General features: G+C 36.8%; 2 protein-coding genes across 2 annotated transcripts in view; one reads left to right on the top strand and one right to left on the bottom strand.

The window, feature by feature from the left end:
- RSF1 (remodeling and spacing factor 1) overlaps positions 1-524 on the bottom strand; it is a 411,197-nt gene extending 410,673 nt beyond the window's left edge. Inside the window, exon 1 of the mRNA XM_053705598.1 lies at positions 322-524. Coding sequence (XP_053561573.1) covers positions 322-511 — 190 coding nt within the window. The 5' untranslated portion in view covers positions 512-524. The remainder of the gene's footprint in view (positions 1-321) is intronic.
- A 615-nt stretch (positions 525-1,139) lies between these two features.
- AAMDC (adipogenesis associated Mth938 domain containing) overlaps positions 1,140-24,369 on the top strand; it is a 232,868-nt gene continuing 209,638 nt past the window's right edge. The window contains exon 1 of the mRNA XM_053708684.1: positions 1,140-1,268. The gene's annotated coding sequence lies outside the window, so the exon portion shown is untranslated. The remainder of the gene's footprint in view (positions 1,269-24,369) is intronic.

Raw genomic sequence — 24,369 nt, 5'->3', positions numbered from 1 at the left:
AGAAACCCCTATTACACATTACGCAGTTAACGAGCAAGACTCAGTTAATTGAGAATAACCTGTTCACAGGTCAGAGTGTGTTACTGATACAAAGAAGACAATAAGTGGAGAATGATGATGGTCAAGACAAGTGCTGAGGAAGTGGGACCGTTATTTTACAGCGATTACTGACAATAAAAGGCCTAATCAATGAGAATTCATAATAAAGCATAGAAGGGCGGCTGCACATGAGTGTCCCCCCACAGTCACTCCATCACAACAAGCAGCCCCGGCCACCCGTGCTCCTCCTCCATCCATCCTCATCCCCTCCTCCTTCCTCACCTGCGCCGGTCTCTTCCAGCGCCACCTCCAGCTCGGGGAAGGTGAGTTCGGGCAAGTCAAGCAAGGCTCCGTAACGTTCCAGAAAAGAGCACACCACTGCGAAATCCGGCCAGGCCCCAGCAACGCTCGGTGTCGCCTCCACAGGGCTAACCACCGCAGAAGCCGGAGCCTCCGCGCCAGCCGTCGCCATCTTGGATTTTTGGTTGGAGGAGGGTGGAAGGCGGGAGGAGGAGGGAGAGACTAGCAGAGTGTGTGTGTAAGGGAGCGCGCGCCTCCGCACGCGCACAAAATAGGGGTAAGAGGAGGCAGGCAGCTCAGAGAGCGCTTAGTTGCACGAGTGCGCGCACGGCTAGAATTAAATTTAGGCATCTAATTCTCTATGCGACGACATTGCATCCCATAATGCACCGGACAAGTATTAAAGTTGAGCCGCTCATGGTTTTTTTCCTCTCTATGACCCCACTTACATTTATTGTACGGGAAAAAGCATATGCGTTTAAATAAAGCTTTCAACAAAAACTTTATCAATACAATAAATAAATTTACATTGAATCCACATTTAAAAAAAAAAAAAGTTTTACATAATAGCGATAGATCGCATTGGCTAAAGCAACCTAATTATGAATACCGCACCACGGTTAAAAATATATAAATGTATAATACACGTAATATTATTTAAAATATAATCAACTGCAATATTTAATGTCTTCATGTTGTCATCCATTTCATTCTGTAACGTTTAACTCTTCGGTTGCTGAAGAAAGATAAGCAACTCTAGCATTAGTGCATGTGCCTCCCACTGTCAATCACCAGGCTTGAAGGGCGTGGTTAGATAACCGCTGGCCAATAGAATCCGCTATTTGCTGCCTATAAAACTTCAGCGGCCCTAATCAGTGGCGCAGTTGTTCGAGGAGTTTCCATTGGTGGTAGAGAAGGTCACGGTGGAGGTAGCGGTTGTTGGCTTAATTAAAGGGATAATGTGGGGAAGCTTTAGAAACATCAACGCAGTGTTTCATGGTCTTAGCTTGCTGTTGTACTTATTGCTGTGTTATAATCTGAGTTTAGCGGTCTAAATTATTTTTTTTGCCATAGTGCATTATTTTATTAAAAAATTGGTATGGGGGTTCAGATGATGGCTACTAACAATACTGCAGTGTTTGTGTCTACAGGAGCAAAAAGGGAGCCATATTTTGGGGGTTAAAGTTCTTGTTCTTAGCTATAGACTTTCTCCAGCTCTGCTCATCTACATGGATACATTGTATCAAACCCTACATGGTTTTTGTACATTTGTAACTGCAGCCCTGTCAGTACCTACTGTACAAATTGCTGAGAAAATGCTTGCACAGCCTTAGAGGGCAGGTCACACAGTCTTCAAGGGACAGGCTAAAAAAATAAAAACAGCCTTTTAAGGCTCAACTAGCACCACAGCTCTGTCTTAAAGGGACTGATAGCAGTAATGTTTACACAGTGAAACCTTAAAGGAATAGTAAACCCCAACAAAAATTAATTTATGATTCAGGACATACAATTGTAAACAACTTTCTAATTTACTTATTTTATCAAATTTGCTTCATTCTCTTGTTATCCATTGCTGTAGGAACAGCATTGCATTACTGGCAGCTAGCTAAACACATCTAGCTAGCCAATCACAAGAGACAAATGTGGTCAGGCACCCAATTGGCAGCAGCTCCCAGTGGTGTATATGTGCATGTTCTTTTTCAAGAAGGGATACTAAAAGAACAAGCACATTTGAAAATAGAAGTGAATTTAAAAGTGTCTTAAAATTACATGCTCTTTATGAATCAGGCAAGTTTAATATTGACTTTCCTATCCCTTTAAAGGGCAGTTCGGCAGATGCTCACAGTCTTAAAGGGGCAGAAACACACAACATTTAGTGGGTAATCTCACACAACATACAGTTTGAACCCCTTAGCATCCTTAGGACGTTCTATGCTGTTCTAACAGCACCGGGCTTTAACGCCTTTTGGACGTCATAGAACATCTTAGCCTTTTGGCAGTACTAAAGGCAAATGTGCTGTGGTGGTACTAAATACAACGGACTATAAAAAAAGAGGCATTAAACCAGCTTAATGATACTAATACATATTCCAAATTGACATATAACCCCACAAACAAATACAATAAAGAGCTTCATGACCTTTTGGACTCAGCCTCAGAAGAGGGCTTCCTCACTAACAAATTGGCAGAATATTGCCTGGTAGAAAATCCCACCATCCCCACTTTTCTCATAGTACCCAAAATCCACAAGATCCTCACCAATCCACCAGGTAGGCCCATAGTGGCTAGTAGGGTGGGGGATTGGTTGGATAATGTACTGAAACCAATTAAGTCTTTACCAGGATACATACGGGATAGCACACACCTCATACAGCAGGTACAATGAATCAAATGGCAAGATAACTACACATGTTGACTATTAAGCCTTATATTCCAGTATAACTCATGAGGAAGGCTTACATGTCCCTAAATACATGCTAAAACGTCACACAAGCTTCCCAGAGAGATTTATTGGATTCCTAGAGGATCTTACACTATTCTTGCTTACACACAACTACTTTTGTCTTTGAGGGCCACTACTACCTCCAAAAATGTTGTATGGCAATGGGGGCGAAATTCGCCCCCTCATACGCCAATTTATATATGGGATATTTTCAAAACCAATACTTGTTTGGAGGTGGACTGGCCCTTGAGGACAAAGTGGTTGTATATGGTAATTTATAGATCATATTTTAATCTTCAGAAAGAACGCAGAACTGTCTTTAAAAGAAATTATCACATTTTTTAGTAACACAATTTAAACTTCACGTCTAAAACGAGTGACATCTATTGAGTTACTAGACTTAACACTAGAACATGATTTGGAAGTTGAGATAACCAGCACCTACAGAAAACCATTATCAAGAAACACAATCTTAAGAACAGACTCCTGTCATGCCCCACATATGTGGAAAGGTATTCCTAAAGGCCAATACTTAAGGATACAGAGAAATTGTACCTCCTTACACTTGTATAATAAACGAGCCAAAGAACTTACCCAAAGACTAATAGCAAGAGGATGCCTAAAGCGCACCTTACTCCATATTAAACAACAAGTAGCAAGTATGGATAGGGCGAAACTTCTTAAAGAGTAAACGATCAGCAACAAATAGAACATTAAACACAGAGGACAAAGCAATAATACCAAGAGAAGAGATGTTTCATTACCAAATACTGTAACCAATTTTACACTATCACCAAGATAATAAAGAAATATTTACCAGTCCTGATCGGAGATATTACATAAAGAAGTAAACTAGAAAAAGGAATTAAATTTGTGGCAAAAAAAGCACCAACTATACGTGATATGGTTATGCAGAAATTCCACAAAAAACTCCAGCCAACACCAACTGGCTTACACCTACAAAAGGCAACTATACATGTGGTCGGATTCCATGTTAAAGCTGCTTATACACTAAGAAAAGTCTAACTTTTAATTCTTCACAAACAAAAAAAACATACCAAATAGCACAAAGAATGGACTGCACATCCACTCACATCTTATATCTTCTCACATGCAAATTATGCCAACAACAATATATAGGCATAACAACACGTTCTCTAAAAGATTGTATTAGAGAACATCTTTCTTCAATAGAGGAAGAAACACCAAGAACCCCGGTAGCTAAACATTTTCATTCACATGAACAAAGACTGCCTATTTTTTTTTTATTTAAGGCAATAGAACAGTTAGAAAAATATCCATTAGGAGGAGATAGAAGCAAGAAACTCCTTTAGGAGAGGGGTATATTGGATTTTTACGTTCCAGACCAAAACACCGCAAGGCATGAATAAAAAATATGATGTGAACCTATTCATAGACTAGGTATACAGAAATAATCACAAAATAAACAAACATATAAATTAACATTTCTGAAATTAATCAATTGAAACATATTCAATTAGACACACTACGGGTACGCAGATAATCTTCTATAGTTTAACTCCGGGTTGCCTGACACACTGACGAAATAATAAACAGTGTGTGTGTGTATATATATATATATATATATATATATATATATATATATATATATATATATATATATATATATATATATATATATATATATATATATATATATTTTAAATGATCTTAGTTTACTATAAAATTTAAAAATAAACAATCAATCAGACAAAAGATAGATATGTCCAATACTCAGATAACTAGAAATATAATTATTTAAAGAGTCTCTAAATATGGGTTTGTTATCCAATATATAGCAAACAATCACAAATACCTTTCCTCAACATCCCTACCAAGAAAAAGTATCTCCTTTAGATATAATTTTATTCTATTCTTTAATTCTTTTATATTCCATCTCATTTATCAATTTAAGTCATACTTATCAGTACAACCATTAAAAATAGATTTTCTTAGAGAATTTAGATTTAATTTAGCTACTAAGTAGACCTAATAGTACTAAAATAGTAAGGTCTTAGTAGGAACTAGTACCCTAGTATAGATCTAATATATGAGAATAGAAACCAGCTTTTTCTACCTCAAAAAATAACTAATAGCGGCATCCAGTACAAAGACTAATAAGACTAGGGTCCAGTACTGTACTGCTTTCTCCCCTATCTCTTCCTTCCAAGATAATGAACATTTAATAAGTATATGATAGTAATATAAACCATTACTATAACACACTTTCTTTTCCCCTCAGAATGAGCTATACATTTAAGTGATTAAATCATAGTGATTAAAGATAGCTAGGTATATTTATCAACAACAATAGTTAGTAAAACTATACTCAATAATAGGTAGACAATTAGGGGAGCTAGACCTTTTTAGCCTCAAACAGGTTGTGTGCTAAGAACAGCAGTTCTATGCTAAATCATTGTTGATTTTAAGTTTTAACTATTTTTATAATTTTTTCTTTTGTCTGATACTTTTCCTTTTTGAAGTTTTTCATTTTTTTCTAATCTAGATTAAGTATATATACACACACGTGCACACTGTATTTACTGTTAGCAGTTTAAAAATGAAACTGTCTTGTCTGCTGCCCCCGATGGCCTAAATCCAGTATTACAGCCAAAAGGTATTTGGCTGTTGAACGAAATTTCCCAGTATCCAATAAGAGAAAAGGGCGTATCCAAATCTATCGAATGATTAAGAAGTGAGGAGGCGTTTTGTCTCAGACAAACTCCCTGCACAGAGAGAGAACGGATCTTGGTGGAAAAATTTTGGTTGGTGACTGTTTGCAATCCTGCTGTTTCCACTTTTGCTTACAAGAGAGACCAGTGTGCGAACAGTTTTCTGTAAGACATACGTTGGGACACTCTTTGTGGATAAGAGACTATCAAGATTAATTCTCTTACAAATGTGCATAATTCCTCTAAGACATATGACGATAGACATATTTGGATATGAACTGAATTCTCGAACTGGTAAAGTGTAAGAAATTGTATATTTAATATTTTAATCAGACATTCATTATTGCTACAGTCTAATTGAAGCTGGTAAACTTAAACACAATTGGTATTTTAAGCTTATTTTCATGGTCCTGTATAGTTTAGCAAATAAATTATTTAGCAATAATGACTAGTTAGACAGGACTTGGCCCTCCAGATTTATAAGTCAGTCATTATAGTGAACTCTTCCAGAACTGTACATAAACTGGTTATTGTAGTTATTAATTAAGCATAGTAAGTTGGTAATCCATATTGGGCATTGAACTAGAGTTATCAGTTAATAACAGAAGGTTCCGGTATTTTATTGTGATATTTTAATGCGATTCATTGTAAATAAGGTTAATTTTAAAGGTGTGGTTTTTTTTTTTTTTTTGTTTTTTTTTTTTTATTGTTTTTTTTATGATCTTTGTAAGAATATTATAACCGCATAAGTGCATCATTTGATTCATAATCTGGTTTCTATAAATATAATTCAATGTGTTTATACATTTTTAATTAATCTAAAGAATTTAGGAATAATTATTGATTTTAATTGTTTAGTATATGCATTTTAATTGGAGGTTATTTTAAATAATAATTATTAAATATATTATATTATAACCCTGCTATATACTGACATTATTTGGAGGCACTGCTAAAATTTTGTCGGTAATAACAAAAGGACCCTTCCATAATGGAAGAAATTTCTTCTCCTTAACCTGATCTCTTCCAAAGTTATAAAGAAACTTTGTTTATTTCATATACTTTTTTGGACATTTTGAGATCATAATAGGTTTTAGTGGCAGTTGCAGACTTTTCTATGTTCATTTGAGTAAATGCAAAGGCATATTGCAGGTGCTTTCTTAGGTTCTCCACATATTGATGCGTATTGGCAGCATTTAGAGTTTCTCTTTATGCCATTAGGACTAGTGGTAATTTTACATCCAAGTCTTTACCTGTTTCATTCACTAACTTTTTGAGGATTTTCACAATGGACTGGTTGTAACGCTCTACACCACCACTTGAGGCAGCTCTATATGCAATATGGAGCTTTCTTTTGACCCCTAGTATTTTCCACATTTTAGTCATCACTTCGCTAGTGAAGTGGGTTCCCCTATCGGATTCGATTCTTTGGGGCAAACCAAATCTGTAAAACACTTTGTTGATGAGCAAAGCGCATTTTTCAGCACTATTGTTAGGTGTAATGATGCACTCTACCCGTTTAGTGAACAGACATGTCGCTGTCAACCTGTATTTGTTACCTCCTAGATGACCTAGTCACTGGACCAATAAAATCAATTTGTATATCTGACCATGGCATTACCATCCCCCTTTTCTGCAATTGCGCTTTATGCGTTGGAGCAGTGGGTTGGAATTGTTTACAGGTTAAACAACCTTGACAGTAGGTTGGAACATCTTTCAACATATGCGGCCAAAAGGCGTAATCGCGCAATATTTCAAACGTTAATTTGACACAACAATGACCAGATGTGGGAGCATCATGGGCATGTTGAAGCATGAAACCTCTGAACTTTATAGGTATCACCCATTGCTGGATGCCAGTTTTGGAGGTTCTAATTAACAAACCATCCTGTAACTTGAATTGTGATTTGGATTTCATTAAGGTTTTAAGATCTTTCTTGCCAATACCGTCCTCTTTTGAGATGGGGTTGCTTTCAGGATCTTCTATGTGTTTATAGGATATGCCTACAATGGGGTCTTCTTTTTGACTAGTGATCAGGTCCTCACTAGGAGAATCCTGACTCCATTGTACCAGGTTAGGTTCACTCTGTTGTTTAGCCTGGTTTCTGGTAATGGCTTCTACCTGAATTGCACCCATTAAGTGGTTGATATTCAGGAGTTCTCCAGTTATGGCTCCTTGTTTGGCTAATGAATCCGCAACATCATTGCCTTCCTTATCAGGACGTAGAATCCTGGAATGACCCTTGGTCTTTTTCCAGTGTATGGTTAAATCATTGGACACCACTAGATTATTAATCTCGCCGAACAACTTGCCATGCTTGACTGGTTTGTTAGTTTTCTGCATGCCATTTTCTTTTCCAAGTTGGCAGGTATTCAATAAAACTGTCACGCACATAATTTGAGTCAGTAATGATCACAAATTCATGAATACCTTGTTCAATAGCCATCTCAATGGTTTTTGAACAGCAGTTAGTTCTGCAACTTGACTGGATCTCGGTTCAATGTTGAATCCTACAGAAATATTTGGGAATCAACTTGCCCAAGTTATACCGATGCCGGCGACTAATCTGCGCTCATTATCAATGGTGGCATGGTAAGAGCAACCATCAACATACACCCAAGGTAATGTTTGACAATGGTCCTCATTATTATATATTTTATATGGGGAAAGCAATTTTCATCTTCTAACAATTCTTCCCCATGATCCTTAGCAGTACAGTCGTGAAGCTCAGTAAGCGCCTGTGTGACTGGATTCTTTTTGTTTTGCTTATAGTGAATTTCTAAGGGACAGCCTTGTAAGGAAAGAGTCCAAGCTGTTATGCGGCTATTAGACAAATTTCGATCTCTTATTGTCTCACTTTGCAGATATAGCAAAGGCTGGTGGACCATTTATACAATAATTTTCTCGCCCTGTATATAGCTGCAGAAATTTTGTAGAGCCCATACAGTAGATAAGAGGGCTTTTTCGCAATCGCTAAATTTTATTTCTACTGGGGATAGTTTTGCTCGCATAAGCAATGACTTTGCTTAAATTATCATGCTTTTGGTATAAAACAGCAGCTTAGGTCTGTGTAACCTGTCTCTAAGAAGAGAGGTTTTACCCCCTTCAGGGTACGATAAGCAAGGTGCTTGAGTGAGTTTTCTCTTCAGCTCCTTTATGGCTGTCTCTTGAGTCTCACTCCAGTGACATTTCACGTCCTTTTTGTGGTTTAGCTAATTCTGCATAATTATCAATTTTGCGAGAATTTGTCATACCCTGGAATAATCGCAATTCCTTTAAAGGGACACTGAACCCGAAATTTCTTTTGTGAATCAGAGCATGAAATTTTAAGCAACTTTCTAATTTACTCCTATTATCGAATTTTCTTCATTCTCTTGGTATCTTTATTTGAAATGCACAAATGTAAGTTTAGATACAGGCCCATTTTTGGTGAACAACCTGGCTTAGATACCTTATTTTTCAAGTAAAGATAGCAAGAGAACGAAGAAAATTGATAATAGGAATAAATTAGAAAGTTGCTTAAAATTGCATGCTCTATCAGAATCACGAAAGAGAAAATTTGGGTTCTTAGAATTAGCTTCCACATTTTTTTCTTCTGAGGATTTAACCCTTCAGAAGTAACTTCATGTCCCAAGATGTTTATATGAGAGCGGCACCATTGAGCTTTTTGAAGGGATAATTTGACACCTGCCCTTTTAAGTTGGCTGAGGACGTGTTTAAGCTCTGTGATGTGTTTTTCAAAGTCTGTGCTTTTGATTAAAATATCAACATAAGATAAGGTCCCCCTTTCCAGTGCATCAGGCATAGCTTTATGCACGAATACAGCAAATTCATGTCTTGAATTTATGTATCCATACAAATGTATACTGCACCTTTTTAGAACGAGAATGCAAGCTTATATTGGTCCTTTTCATGTACCTTTATGGTCCAATATCCTCGTGCACAATCAGTGGCAGTGAATATTTTAAATTCCTGCATCTGAGCTAGACACTGGCCAATATATGGCACAGGCCATCCAGACATTTACACTAGTTTGTTTAGGTGTTTTAAGTCAGCACACATACGCCATTGGGTTTAAAAACACCTAGAATAGGATTGTTATAAGAGCTGTGCACCTGTCTGATAATACCTTTCTTCCTGATTCCTTATGATTTCTGCAAGAGAATCATGAGGCTAAAGGAAGTCTGTATTGTTTAACAAAGACAGGTGGTGCATTGGGATCTGTTTGGATTCTTGCAATGTGCAAGTCTATAGGCCCACAGTCATAAGAATCCCTAGCAAAAATATCCTTGTACTCCATCAGGAGTTCTCGTAGCTGTCGGCGTTAATCACTGGAACAGCCATTAGCTAAGGAGATTTGCTCTTCGACTCTTTGCTGAAATCCTGGGAAGATTTCAGGCTGTCCTATTTGATAGACTTCTTCTAATCTAGAGGTGAGATCCCCTTGATTATAATTTACATTGCTCCCATGATTCTGGGTATTGGGGGTATTCTTACTCTTTGATCAGCTGATCAAATACTAGAGAGGCTTCTTCAATTCTACAGATGCCTTCCTCTGAGCTGAAGGGATAAATAGATGCAAAGGATTGTTCTATTAATTGTTCTTCAGTTAAGTATCCTTCAGGTATTAGCCCAATTACATTATTCTGGAATCCAAAAGTGTAATAACTTGATTCCAGCGCATATCCTATAGTAGTTCCCTTGGATAATGTTATATCCTGTGGGGTCATGTTATGCACAATAACATGTATTGGAATAGTTCCAATATTTACCAAAGGAGTGTAGGTCATTGTGACACCCAGATTTTGTATTCTATGGGAGAGGCAAATTAGTGTTTCAGAAGTTTTTAATTTCATTACATTATTCTGGAATCCAAAAGTGTAATAACTTGATTCCAGCGCATATCCTATAGTAGTTCCCTTGGATAATGTTATATCCTGTGGGGTCATGTTATGCACAATAACATGTATTGGAATAGTTCCAATATTTACCAAAGGAGTGTAGGTCATTGTGACACCCAGATTTTGTATTCTATGGGAGAGGCAAATTAGTGTTTCAGAAGTTTTTAATTTCATTACATTATTCTGGAATCCAAAAGTGTAATAACTTGATTCCAGCGCATATCCTATGGTAGTTCCCTTGGATAAGGTTATATCCTGTGGGGTCAGATTATGCATGATAACATGTATTGGAAGAGTTCCAATATTTAGCAGAGGAATATGGGTCATTGTTATACCCAGATTTTGCAATCTATGGGAGAGGCAAATTAGTGTTTCATAAATGGGTTTTTTTTTTTGTTTGTGTTTTTTTTTTTTTAAATCTGACCTCTTTACCTCTAAGGATAAGAGGAATTTATCAGCCCCAGCAGGGATTACAACATCGTTAGACACCTGCATATTTACAGCATATGGCATTTGCTGGTTTGATTTCAGGGTCCCCCTTTAACCTGCTCCAGAGGCAAAGGTAAATCAAATCTATGTAAGAGATCATTGCAAATGTATATTTGATTATGGGGAGTATTTAAAACTAAACAGGTGTTTTGCTGATTTATTACCTATAGAGATAGATAATAAACATTTAGCTGTCATATTATAGCTTTCAGACCGGTCATCCAGGCCATGGACACAGGTCTTGGGGAGAGAGAGATTTAATCACCTTAAGTTCAGTGATCTGCGCTAATAAGCCTTAGCTTATATAGCTAGCTTCCTGTTTTAAGTTCAATTTAGCATATTTGATTTTACCTAGATCATGCACTTGCATAGGGATAAATAGATCCTCAACTTTCACAATTTCTGCGATGAATTACGAATGATCTCCCCCCTTTTAGGGGATTTAGGGTCCCTCTTGTGGAGGTATATGGTTAATACATCACCGTCTAAGGAAATATTTGCTATCTTTCCAGGCGAAATTTTAAAAATATTACCTTCAGAGCCACTTAAAGGGTTTGTGGGGTGTTGGCTCATTTAGCTGTGTGTAGTACCTGTGAGATAAAATGGTTGCCTGAGATCCAGTATAAATTAATCCCATGATAGGGTTGGAGTCTGTACCTGGAGTTCAGCTAATACATAATTTCCCTGCAGTTTCTACCATTTCACACATAGAATTGGCATGATTACACATCTGTTGGCTTTGCCACGAGTTACCTGAAACCGCCATGTTACCTGATGCAGAAGAACTCTAATAGGGCTGGCTGGGTTCCTGTGTACTGCATCTGTGGAAATAAGGTTAAGAGAATACTGCAAAGGAAGAGATTTGTTAAAGCTTCCAGGCTGAAGTTGCTCGTCATCACAGCTAAAGAGAACATGATTAGTACCATTATTGACATTTATCGTTTTATTTGGTATATCTCTAACCTCTCTCACATAATACTGCAGTATTTGGCTGTCTGTGGCCCACTGCTGTCCACTGGCTGTACCCCTAAAAAAGGATTAGGGTGCTGAGCCGTAAAAGCTTGACTCATATTAGTAAATAGTGTACATAATTGACTTATTTGCGTACTAAGTTGGCCCACTTGAACAGACAAGTCATTTTTACATTTTTTTTTATTTTTTTTTATTTTTTTAAATCCCCTGTTCACTGGACTGCTGAATAGAGTATAACTTTGTACTCTCTTTGATCAGCCAGTCCAATGAGCAGTGCTAATCAAAATCTCTGGCTAAATTTTGATGTGCGCAGGCAATGCTTTTGAAAAATATAAATTCACTAATTCTGAGCTTTCAAATTTGGGATAATCTTCGACCATACTGTACGCACTTTTTAGTACAGAAAGGAATTCTATAGGGCTTTGATTCGCGCCACGTTTTAAACTGTATACAGCTATTTTCGATGCGGTTCTCAAATTCTTTTCTGCACTGTCTTTTTTTGTTGGTTTTTTTTTTTTGTTTCACTCCAGGAATGAATTTTCATATCCTTCAGTGAAGCAATGAATTTGTGATGTTTACCCACAAATACCCAGGGCAGAAATTAAATTTTTGACTGCTAACTAGTAACATTCATGTTGGATAAAGCATTTTTAGAGTTCAATAAGTGGTCAATAACAGAAGTGGTTCCATTTTTTGGAAAATTTAGGTACTGCATCCTTTAAGAAAGCAATTATTTTAGAGATGTCATATACCTTATTAGACATATCTTGGGCTTTCCTAGAGACCTTATTTTTGGGGTGGAGCGCTCCCTATATTTACTATGGGGAGACCCCCTACATACATTAGTACTACGTGGGCTATTTGCGTAGCTTGCTCCGCCCTCTGACTCACTACTAGAGCTTCCCTCCTCTGAGGTATAGCAGTTCCCTGAATTTATAACATGAGGTGACTGTCTATTTTTTTGAAGTGTATTTCTGACCCAATAGGGGGTCCTTTGTTTAAATGCTTCCCTAAAGTTCTGTAGTTCATTTCTGATCAATTCTGTAAGGTATTTAGAATTATCCTCATTGCTAATAGAGGGGTTTTCATTATGACAATACAGCCTTTTTAAACCACTTAACTCTCTTTGGCTTTGTGAGAGTTGCTTATGCAAATCTTCTATCTGGGCTACTAAACTCTGGTTATATTTTTGTAAGGTGGCCATGTTTTGGGCAAACTCCTCAATTTTATCCTTGACTTGTTCTTCCTCATCTAAACTTAAGGAATAATTTTCACCCCTCAGTTGCTCCAATTGTGAATTTTGTATTTCAATTGTATTATTGTACATTTCATCGTTCACATAGAGGAGCAGGCCCCAAGTTTTTAAAATTATTTTGTCACGTTTCCTCTGCTTTTGAGGGTGGCCCAATTTTTAACAGCCCTTGAAATATTTAGCCTTCACCACACCATATTTGCAATATTTTTGGCCTTAGTCTTCAGCATCTTAATGTAAGCGCCTAATTCTCCCTATAATACTTATATCTATTTTTAACGTGAGTAATGGCTTCTATTTTAAGCGTTTCTGCCTATCGGGCAATTTTAGGGAACATATTTCAACACTACGTATAGATTCAATTGATTCACTTCTAGTAACAGACATTATATTGTCTTAGTATTTGGTTAAATTAAAACGCTAATACAATGTTGACCAATAAGGAAGAAGAGAAAAAAATTATTCAAAAATATTAATTTTGAAATATGAACAAAAAAATTAGAATCAATTTTTCAAAAAATAATTTTAAAATATAATATATATATATATATATATATATATATATATATATATATATATATATATATATATATCATTTTTTAGATACATAGATGATCTATTGTTTGTATTTGATGGAGATGATTCAGAGGTCAAAAAATGTTGTCAATACCTCAACCATAATGAATGTGGTATTAAATTTACAAGCGATTACAGCATTACCAATGTTAATTTTTTTAGATCTCAATATTTATATTGATGAGAATACAAACAATTTAAATACCACCCTATTTAGGAAACCAACTGCAGGAAATACCACTTTAAAATATGATTCTGGTCACCCTAAGCATGTCATTGAAGCTATCCCTAAGGGGGAGCTAATTAGATTAAAACGTAACTGCACTGATGAAAAAGAATATCAAAAACATGCTATGATTACTCTAGAAAGACTGAAAGACAGAGGCTTTAAAGATGAGGTATTAAATAAAGCAAAAAACAACGTGGACAATATACCTAGAGAGCAACTTCTAAACACTAATAAAAAGAAAAATACTGAAACACTACAATAAACTTAAATTTATTACCAACTATAGTTTGGAATATAATAAAATCTGCAACATAGTACGTAATTCTATACCAATACTATATTCTGACCCCATACTCAAGGAAATTATGCAGGGAGGCTGCAATTATATATCCAAAAGAGGAAAAACCTTGTCAAATTACTTGTCACCGTCAGAATTGAAACCCATAACAAACAAGAATTGGCTACAAAGAAAGAAAGGGTTTTTCAAGTGTAGGAGGCCTATATGTAGGACATGTAACTTTGTCAAAGAAGGAGATGAATGTTTATCAACGATAACCAATAAACAACATAAAATTAAATATGCTATCAACTGCTCAACTACACATGTAATATATTTATTAACATGTAAAATCTGTTTTAAGCAATATACTGGAAAAACTACAAGGCCACTCAAAGAGAGATTTCTTGAACACCTCCGCAGCATTGAGGATGAAAGCTCAGACACACCAGTAGCGAGACACTTTAAACACAATCATAATGCAGATGTTAATGCCCTAATGGTGCAGGGCATAGATTTTGTACCAGTGTGGAGTAGAGGAGGAAATGGGGAAATGATCCTAGATAAGAGGGAGATCTTTTGGATATTAACTTTACAAACTAGCTACCCTTCAGGTATTAACAAAAGGAGAGACTTGGATCTATTTGTATAAATCTTTTTCATACTACATCAGTAAAATATAGTTTATTATCTATCTAAACTAAAAACAGTATTATGATTAGAACATCGGTGCATACTATCATTCTTAAATAATAGTATTAGTCATTAGCTAAATTCTAATTTTAACATCCACATCTATCTCAAATTTCCTTAAAACAATTTTGATTCATTACACATAAAATTTGTCTTAAATCAAACAAAATCTAATAATAATAATGTAATAATGTATATTGTTTATTTGTTTCTGTTCATATTTATCTGTGTGATTTGTCTTAATAGACAGGCATACACAATATAGCTTAAGGCTGCAAAACACTAGTCCACAAAAATGAAACTGCAACACAGCCCAATATCTAGGAGTAGTTTCTTCATATACAGCTCCCCCTTGGGTGTGCACTTATATTAAATACCCTCAATCATATGAGGTAAGGATGATTCGATATCGCTGAGAAGTTAGTACCCTCTGAAGTATGGATGCACCGGAAAGTAGAGCTTCTTTTCCTTTCACAATTTGCCCCTCTCAGTATTCAGGTAGATGGAAACTTTCAATCTCAATCCCCGTCACATGAAGGAAGCCAGAAAAACATATATAGTGTAATACCGTTTTAATAAACATACATACAAACAAGTGACTTAGTCAAACTCATTTAAAACCCTCAACAAATGAGGTATGTAATAGGCGCATAAAATATAGCTGGAACAAACAGGTAATGCACTTGAGCAAATGTTCTTTCTCAATTCACTGTTTCCCAACAAATATTTACACCAAATATTCCGGGGTTTTGTCAGAGGGTTGTCCTTCCCTTAGCATTAAAACCTTACGCGTTTCAAAGGGCTGATTCTGTTTAAGTCCCTTCATCAGAGTTTCATTTTTGTGGACTTTGTGCACCATTTATTTTCTGCTCTTCACATATATTCTTTACCTGTAAATCAGTGTATAATACATTATATAATACCATATATTGACAACAGGTGTAGTGATCAGCCTATATTGGTATATTGCAGTGCTATGTGGCTTATAGCGCTATCCCGCTCTTCTTTTGTACTTATCTAATTTTTAGAGGTGTTAAGGGGACCCCTCTTACCATATGGGATTGGTTGTCTGTAAACTTTACGGAGACTATTATATATAGAGGTGCCCCTAATTAAAGGCATTATACCCCCTAGCTTTCTACTTTATTTATTTTTTTTAATCTCTATTTTCTGCAAATATATTATATAAATGTGAAAAATTTAATATCTACTGCAGCGCCTCCAAATAATGTCAGTGTATATAGCAGGGTTACAATACAATTTATTTAATAATTATTCTTTATAATAACCTCCAAATAAAATGCATATACTAAACAATTAAAATCAATAATTATTCCTAAATTCTTTAGATTAGTTAAAATTTATAAATGCATTGAATTATATTTATAGAAACCAGATTATGAATCAAATGATGCACTTATGCGGTTAATATTCTTATAAAGATCATAAAAAATATACATTTTTAAAATTAACCTTATTCACAATGAATCGCATTAAATATCACAATAAAATACCAGAACCTTCTGGTTTTAACTGATAACTCTAGTTCAATTGAAACAAAAAAAGAAAGGGCGCCTCCTAGTGTAGCCAATTTTTGTAAGTAGATAATATATATTCACAGATTTTGTACTCACATTTAGTGAAGGCAACGATAATGCCTAGGTAGATGGTCTGGAAACTTATCAGTGTCCCAGTTGACTGTGCACCATGAGAAGGGCTGCTCCTCTTGAATGGAAAAGATCTGGAAAACTGGAAAAATATACAGAGGGCGACTCCTAGTGCAAATCAGTTGATACAGTTGTAAGCCCCAAATGATCCCTTTAGAGAGATACTCACATATTATGGAGCACACTATAGTGCTAATGAGGCAAGCTGGGTATATTATGGTGGCCCAGCGCACATAACACTCTGGCAAGCAGTGGATCAATGTAGCAGATAAAAGATAGGAGACTCCAGAAGTATATCAAAAATGAGTTTTATAAATATAAATAAATGAACATAAAAACAATCAGTAAAACACGCTACGCGTTTCTCAGAGCTCACCACTCTGTTTCCTCAGGCAAGTTCTCAAGAACTTGCCTGAGGAAACAGAGTGGTGAGCTCTGAGAAACGCGTAGCGTGTTTTACTGATTGTTTTTATGTTCATTTATTTATATTTATAAAACTCATTTTTGATATACTTCTGGAGTCTCCTATCTTTTATCTGCTACATTGATCCACTGCTTGCCAGAGTGTTATGTGCGCTGGGCCACCATAATATACCCAGCTTGCCTCATTAGCACTATAGTGTGCTCCATAATATGTGAGTATCTCTCTAAAGGGATCATTTGGGGCTTACAACTGTATCAACTGATTTGCACTAGGAGTCGCCCTCTGTATATTTTTCCAGTTTTCCAACTCTAGTTCAATGCCCAATATGAATTACCAACTTACTATGCTTAATTAATAACTACAATAACCAGTTTATGTACAGTTCTGAAAGAGTTCACTATAATGACTGACTTATAAATCTGGAGTGCCAAGTCTGTCTAGCAAATAAATTATTTAGCAATAATGACTAGTTAAACTATACAGGACTATGAACATAAGCTTAATCTTTTATTTTTAACAAAGGTATTTGTTAACTACCACTAGATTGCAGTTAGTAATTTTAAAAGGGCACTTTGTATTTTATTCTTATATCCATAGTCCTGTGTAGTCTTAACTAGTCATTATTGCTAAATTATCTACTAGACAGGGTTTTACACTCCAGATTTATAAGTCAATCATTATAGTGAACTCTTTCAAAACTGTACACAAACTGGTTATTGTGATTAAATCCCCTGGTAGTTATTAATTAAGCATAGTAAGTTGGTAATCCATATTGGGCATTGAACTAGTTATTGAGTAATAACAGAAGATTCTGGTATTTTAATACGATTGTGAGTGAAGTTAATTTTACGGGTATATTTTTTTTAATGATCTTTGTAAAGAATATAACGGCTTAAAGGGACAGTAAAGTCACAAATCTTTCATGATTTAAATAGGGCATGTCATTATAAACAACTTTCCAATTTACTTTTATTACCAATTTTGCTTTGTTCTTTTGGTATTCTTAGTTGAAAGCTAAATCTAGGAGGTTCATGTGCTAATTTCTTAGACCTTGAAGACTGCCTCTAATCGGAAAGCATTTTGACAGTTTTTCACCACTAGAGGGCGTTAGTTCATGTGTTTCATATAGATAACATTGAGCTCTGCCACGTGAAGCTCCTAAGAGCAAGCACTGATTGGCTAAAAAATGCATGTCTGTCAAAAGAACTGAAATAAGGGGGCAGTTTGCAGAAGCATAGATACAAGGTAATCGGAGGTAAAAAGTATATTATAACTGTGTTGGTTATGCAAAATTGGGGAATGGGTAATAAAGGGATTATCTACCTTTTTTAAACAACAAAAATTCTGGTGTTTACTGTCCCTTTAAGTGTCTATCATTTGATTAAGAATCTGGTTTCTATAAACCTAATTCAATGTGTTTATACATTTCTAACTAATCTAAAGAATTTAGGCATTAAATATTGATTTTAATTGGAGGTTATTTTAAAAAATAATTATAAAATAAATTGTATTGTAACCCTGCTATATACTGACAGTTTGTGAAATGCTAGAAATAAAGGGGACTTTCAGTCATTAAGTATAAAATACTTAATGCTGAGTTACGTTATTTGTCTAACGTTCGCCACACTGAGCACCTCAGGCCTCCCATGCCGGAGCGCATTTTTTTTTTTTTCAATGAGCTGACGTTTCCATCTTTTAAAAACCAAAAGCAGAGTTCCAGCACCACAGGCAGATAGCTGCACGTCATCTTGGGGACACTGCCCTAGACCGCAATACATTGATACTAAAATAAGCGGCAAGGTGACAGCAGAAAACTTTATTATGACAGGACACAAGAACAAACAGGTGACATTTTGGCATTTTATCCCTTCCTCATGCCATGCTTGACAAACATACATTGCTGCTTTATATACCTGTACACCACTAGGTGGCGCTAAAAAGCAATTAACTTTCACAAAACGTTACTGTGTATATATACATACATATATTTACAAATAACCTCTAGTATACAAATTCGTTCTACTGATGGCAGCTAGATATCATTGTGACGGGATAATCGTAAAATAAGACCTTAATATTAATACAGTATTTTATCAGAGAGAGATATTCAAAATACAATCTCATTGAATTACAAAAAACTGATAAATTCCATTCTTTATTTAAACCTCTAGGATCAAGACTATCTAATTCAAATATCCAGAAGCATTCCCTGTCACCGCTTCTACGAGGTTTTGCTATATAATCTGATTTCAAGTTAGCTAATGGAATGTCCTGTTTTTCAAAAATGATTGGCCAGTGGTGCTTTCATATTACCTATGCGAATATTGCTTTTATGTTCACTAATACGATCTTTGGCGCTTCTTGTCGACTCGCCAATATAAACACCACCACATGGACATTTTAATAACAGGCAACGTTTTGGGATTTTATCCCTTCATCATGCCATGCCTGACAAACCTACATTGCATCTTTATATGCCTATACACCACTAGGTGGTGCTAAAGAGCAATTAACTTTCACAAAAAATTACTGTGTACACAAACACACACATCCTAGTATAAAAGAAATTACTAGTATACAAATTCATTCTACTGAAGGCAGCTAGATATCTTTGTGATGGGATAATCATAAAAAAAAACCAAAAACCTTAATACAGTGTTTTATCAGATATTCAAAATAAATAAAATAAAATTGAATTACAAAAAAATTGATAAATTCCATTCTTTATTTAAACCTCTAGGTTCAAGAGTACCTAATTCAAATATCCAGAAGAATTCCCTTTGCTTAAGCAACAGCTCCCTGTCACCTCCTCTACGAAGTTTTGCTATATGATCTATAATTTGAAATTTAAGTTGGCTAATGGAATGTCCTGTTTTCTGGAAATGTTAATGCTAGTAAAACCACTAAAAATGATAGGCTTATATTTGTGACTGAGTATAATGCTCAAAGTAATGAAATTCTGTGTATCATTAATAAACACTGGGGGGGGGGGCGGGTTGACAAACTGCTACCCCAATATACAAGAATTTAAAGTAAGCCCCATGCCTGCCTATAAAAGGGGCACTAATACTCAGACTAAATTGGTGAAAGCAAATGTCGGTTCGAATATGAAAACTAATATTCAATATATTACATCCAAAAATTCTGGTTGTTCATGCTGTAATAATGTTACTAAAGGCTCAGTATTCTATCATCCCCCATACAGGCAAAACATCCAATATTAAAGGACGTTTCACCTGCTTAAATTTATAAATAAATATATATATGTCCATGTGGTGGTGTTTATATTGGCGAATCGACAAGCGCCAAAGATCATATTATTGAACATTAAAGCAATATTCTCACAGGTAATTTGAAAGCCCCACTGGCCAATCATTTTTGGAAAACGGGACATTCCATTAGCCAACTTAAGTTTCAAATTATAGATCATATAGCAAAACCTTGTAGAGAAGGTGACGGGGAGCTGTTGCTTAAGCAAAGGGAATCCTTCTGGATATTTGAATTAGATACTCTTGAACCTAGAGGTTTAAATAAAGAATGGGATTTATCAGGTTTTTTTGTAATTCAATGATTGTATTTATTTTGAATATCTCTCTGATAAAATACTGTATTAATATTAAGGTTTTTTTTTCTCTTCTAAGGTGTATCCAGTCCACGGATCATCCATTACTTGTGGGATATTCTCCTTCCCAACAGGAAGTGGCAGGTGGATCACCCACAGCAGAGCTGCTATATAGCTCCTCCCCTAACTGCCATATCCAGTCATTCTCTTGCAACTCTCAACAAGCTTGGAGGTAGTAAGAGGAAAGTGGTGAAATGTAGCTGTTATCTTGCTTCAATCAAAAGTTTGTTATTTTTAAATGGTACCGGAGTTGTACTATTTTGTCCCAGGCAGAAAAATAGAAGAATCTGCCTGTGATTTCTATGATCTTAGCAGGTTGTAACTAAGATCCATTGCTGTTCTCACACATGATTGAAGAGAGAGGTAACTTCACCGGGGGAATGGCGTGCAGGTTATCCTGCTATGAGGTATGTGCAGTTAAGATTTTTTCTAGAAGATGTGAATGCTAGAAAATGCTGCTGATACCAAATGTATGTAAGGTAAGCCTGAATACAGTGATTTAATAGCGACTGGTATCATGCTTACTTTCTGAGGTAATACTCTTTTATATTTACAATATAAAACGTTTGCTGGCATGTTTATACGTTTTTATATATACTTTGGTGATAAAACTTTATTGGGGCCTAGTTTTTTCCACATGGCTGGCTTAAATTTGCCTAGAAACAGTTTCCTGAGGCTTTCCACTGTGTTACTATGAGTGGGAGGGGCCTAATTTAGCGCTTTTTTGCGCAGTAACTTTTACAGACTGAGACATCCAGCTTCCTCCAGGAGTCCCCTGAATGGTATAGGACATCTCTAAAGGGCTCTTAGGCTTTCAAAAATCGTTTGTTGGGGAAGGTAGGCCCACAGCAAGGCTGTGGCAGTTGGTGTGACTGTTAAAAAAAAGTTTATCGTTTTTTGAACTAAGGGGTTAATCATCCATTTGCAAGTGGGTGCAATGCTCTGTTAGCTTATTATACACACTGTAAAAATTTCGTTTGATTTACTGCCTTTTTTCACTGTTTTTCAAATTCTGACAAAATTTGTTTCTCTTAAAGGCACAGTACCGTTTCTTATATTTGCTTGTTAACTTGATTTAAAGTGTTTTCCAAGCTTGCTAGTCTCATTGCTAGTCTGTACAAACATGTCTGACATAGAGGAAACTCCTTGTTCATTATGTTTAAAAGCCATGGTGGAACCCCCTCTTAGAATGTGTACCAAATGTACTGATTTCACTTTAAGCAATAAAGATCATATTCTGTCTTTAAAAAATGTATCACCAGAGGAATCTGACGAGGGGGAAGTTATGCCGACTAACTCTCTCCCCACGTGTCAGATCCTTTGACTCCCGCTCAAATTGTGCCAAGTACATCCAGGGCGCCCATAGCGTTTACTTTACAAGACATGGCGGCAGTCATGGATAATACACTGTCAGCGGTATTAGCCAGACTACCTGAATTTAGAGGAAAGTGAGATAGCTCTGGAGTTAGACGAAATACAGAGCATACTGACGCTTTAAGAGCTATGTCTGATACTGCCTCACAATATGCAGAAGCTGAAGGAGAGCTTCTTTCTGTGGGTGATGTCTCTGACTCAGGGAAGATGATGCAACCTGATTCTGATATTTCTACATTTAAATTTAAGCTTGAACACCTCTGCGTGTTACTCAGGGAGGTTTTAGCTGCTCTGAATGACTGATACAATTACAGTGCCAGAAATTGTGTAGACTGGATAAATACTATGCAGTGCCGGTGTGCACTGATGTTTTTCCAATACCTAAAAGGTTTACAGAAATTATTGCTAAGGAATGGGATAGACCAGGTGTGCCGTTCTCTCCCCCTCCTATTTTTAGAATTTTTTTTTCCAATAGACGCCACCACACGGGACTTATGGCAGACAGTTCCTAAGGTGGAGGGAGCAGTTTCTACCCTAGCAAAGCGTACTACTATCCCTGTCGAGGACAGTTGTGCTTTCTTAGATCCAATGGCTAAAAAGTTAGAGGGTTACCTTAAGAAAATGTTTATTTAACAAGGTTTTATCCTACAGCCCCTTGCATGCATTGCTCCTGTCACTGCTGCTGCGGCGTTCTGGTTTGAGCTTCTGGAAGAGGCTTTACAGGTAGCTACTCTATTGGATGACATACTTGACAAGCTTAGAGCACTTAAGCTAGCCAATTCTTTTGTTTCTGATGCCATTGTTCATTTGACAAAACTAACGGCTAAGAATTCTGGTTTTGCTATCCAGGCGCGCAGAGCGCTATGTCTTAAATCATGGTCAGCTGACGTGACTTCAAAATCTAAGCTGCTTAACATTCCCTTAAAGGGGCAGACCCTATTCGGGCCTGGTTTGAAGGAGATTATTGCTGTTATCACTGGAGGAAAAGGTCATACCCTTCCTCAGGATAGGTCCAAATCAAGGGCCAAACAGTCTAATTTTCGTGCCTTTCGAAACTTCAAGGCAAGTGCGGCATCAACTTCCTCTAATGCAAAACAAGAGGGAACTTTTGCTCAGTCCAAGACGGTCTGGAGACCTAACCAGGCCTGGAACAAAGGTAAGCAGGCCAATAAGCCTGCTGCTGCCTCTAAGACAGCATGAAGGAACGGCCCCCTATCCGGTAACGGATCTAGTAGGGGGCAGACTTTTGCTCTTCGCCCAGGCGTGGGCAAGAGATGTCCAGGATCCCTGGGCGTTGGAAATTATATCCCAGGGATATCGGGAGATTTCACTTTTCACAATTATCTGCAAAATAGATAAAGAGAGAGGCTTTCTTACACTGTGTACAAGACCTCCTAGTTATGGGAGTGATCCATCCAGTTCCAAAGGGGGAACAGGGACAGGGATTTTACTCAAATCTGTTTGTGGTTCCCAAAAAGAGGGAAACTTCAGATCAATTTTGGATCTAAAGATCTTAAACAAATTCCTCAGAGTTCCATCATTCAAGATGGAGACTATTCGTTCCATCCTACCTATGATCCAGGAGGGTCAATACATGACTACAGTGGATTTAAAGGATGCTTATCTTCACATTCCGATACACAAAGATCATCATCGGTTTCTCAGGTTTGCCTTCCTAGACGGGCATTACCAGTTTGTAGCTCTTCCCTTTGGGTTAGCTACAGCCCCAAGAATTTTTACGAAGGTTCTGGGGTCGCTTCTGGCGGTCCTAAGGCCGCGGGGCATAGCAGTGGCCCCTTATTTAGACATCCTGATTCAGACGTCAAACTTCCAAATTGCCAAGTCTCATACGGACATAGTTGGCATTTCTGAGGTCGTATGGGTGGAAGGTGAACGAGGAAAAGAGTTCTCTATCCCCCCCTCACAAGAGTTTCCTTCCTAGGGACTCAGATTCTGTAGAAATTAAAATTTACCTGACGGAGTCCAGGTTATCAAAACTTCTAAACTCCTGCCGTGTTCTTTATTCCATTCCTCGCCCTTCAGTGGCTCAGTGCATGGAAGTAATCGGCTTAATGGTAGCAGCAATGGACATAGTGCCGTTTGCACGCCTACATCTGACCGCTGCAACTCTGCATGCTCAGTCAGTGGAATGGGGATTACACAGATTTGTCCCCTCTACTAAATCTGGATCACGAGACCAGGGATTCTCTTCTCTGGTGGCTATCTCGGGTCCATCTGTCAAAAGGTATGACCTTTCGCAGGCCAGATTGGACAATTGTAATGACAGATGCCAGACTTCTAGGTTGGGGTGCAGTCTGGAACTCCCTGAAGGCTCAGGGATCGTGGACTCAGGAGTCACTCCTTCCAATAAATATTCTGGAACTGAGAGCGATATTCAATGCTCTTCATGCTTGGCC

The sequence above is a fragment of the Bombina bombina genome, chromosome 3 (genome assembly GCF_027579735.1).
Source record: "Bombina bombina isolate aBomBom1 chromosome 3, aBomBom1.pri, whole genome shotgun sequence".
Taxonomy (NCBI): domain Eukaryota; kingdom Metazoa; phylum Chordata; class Amphibia; order Anura; family Bombinatoridae; genus Bombina; species Bombina bombina.
The sequence above is the reverse complement of the archived record's forward strand: the minus strand, read 5'-3'. Positions and strand labels throughout refer to the sequence as shown.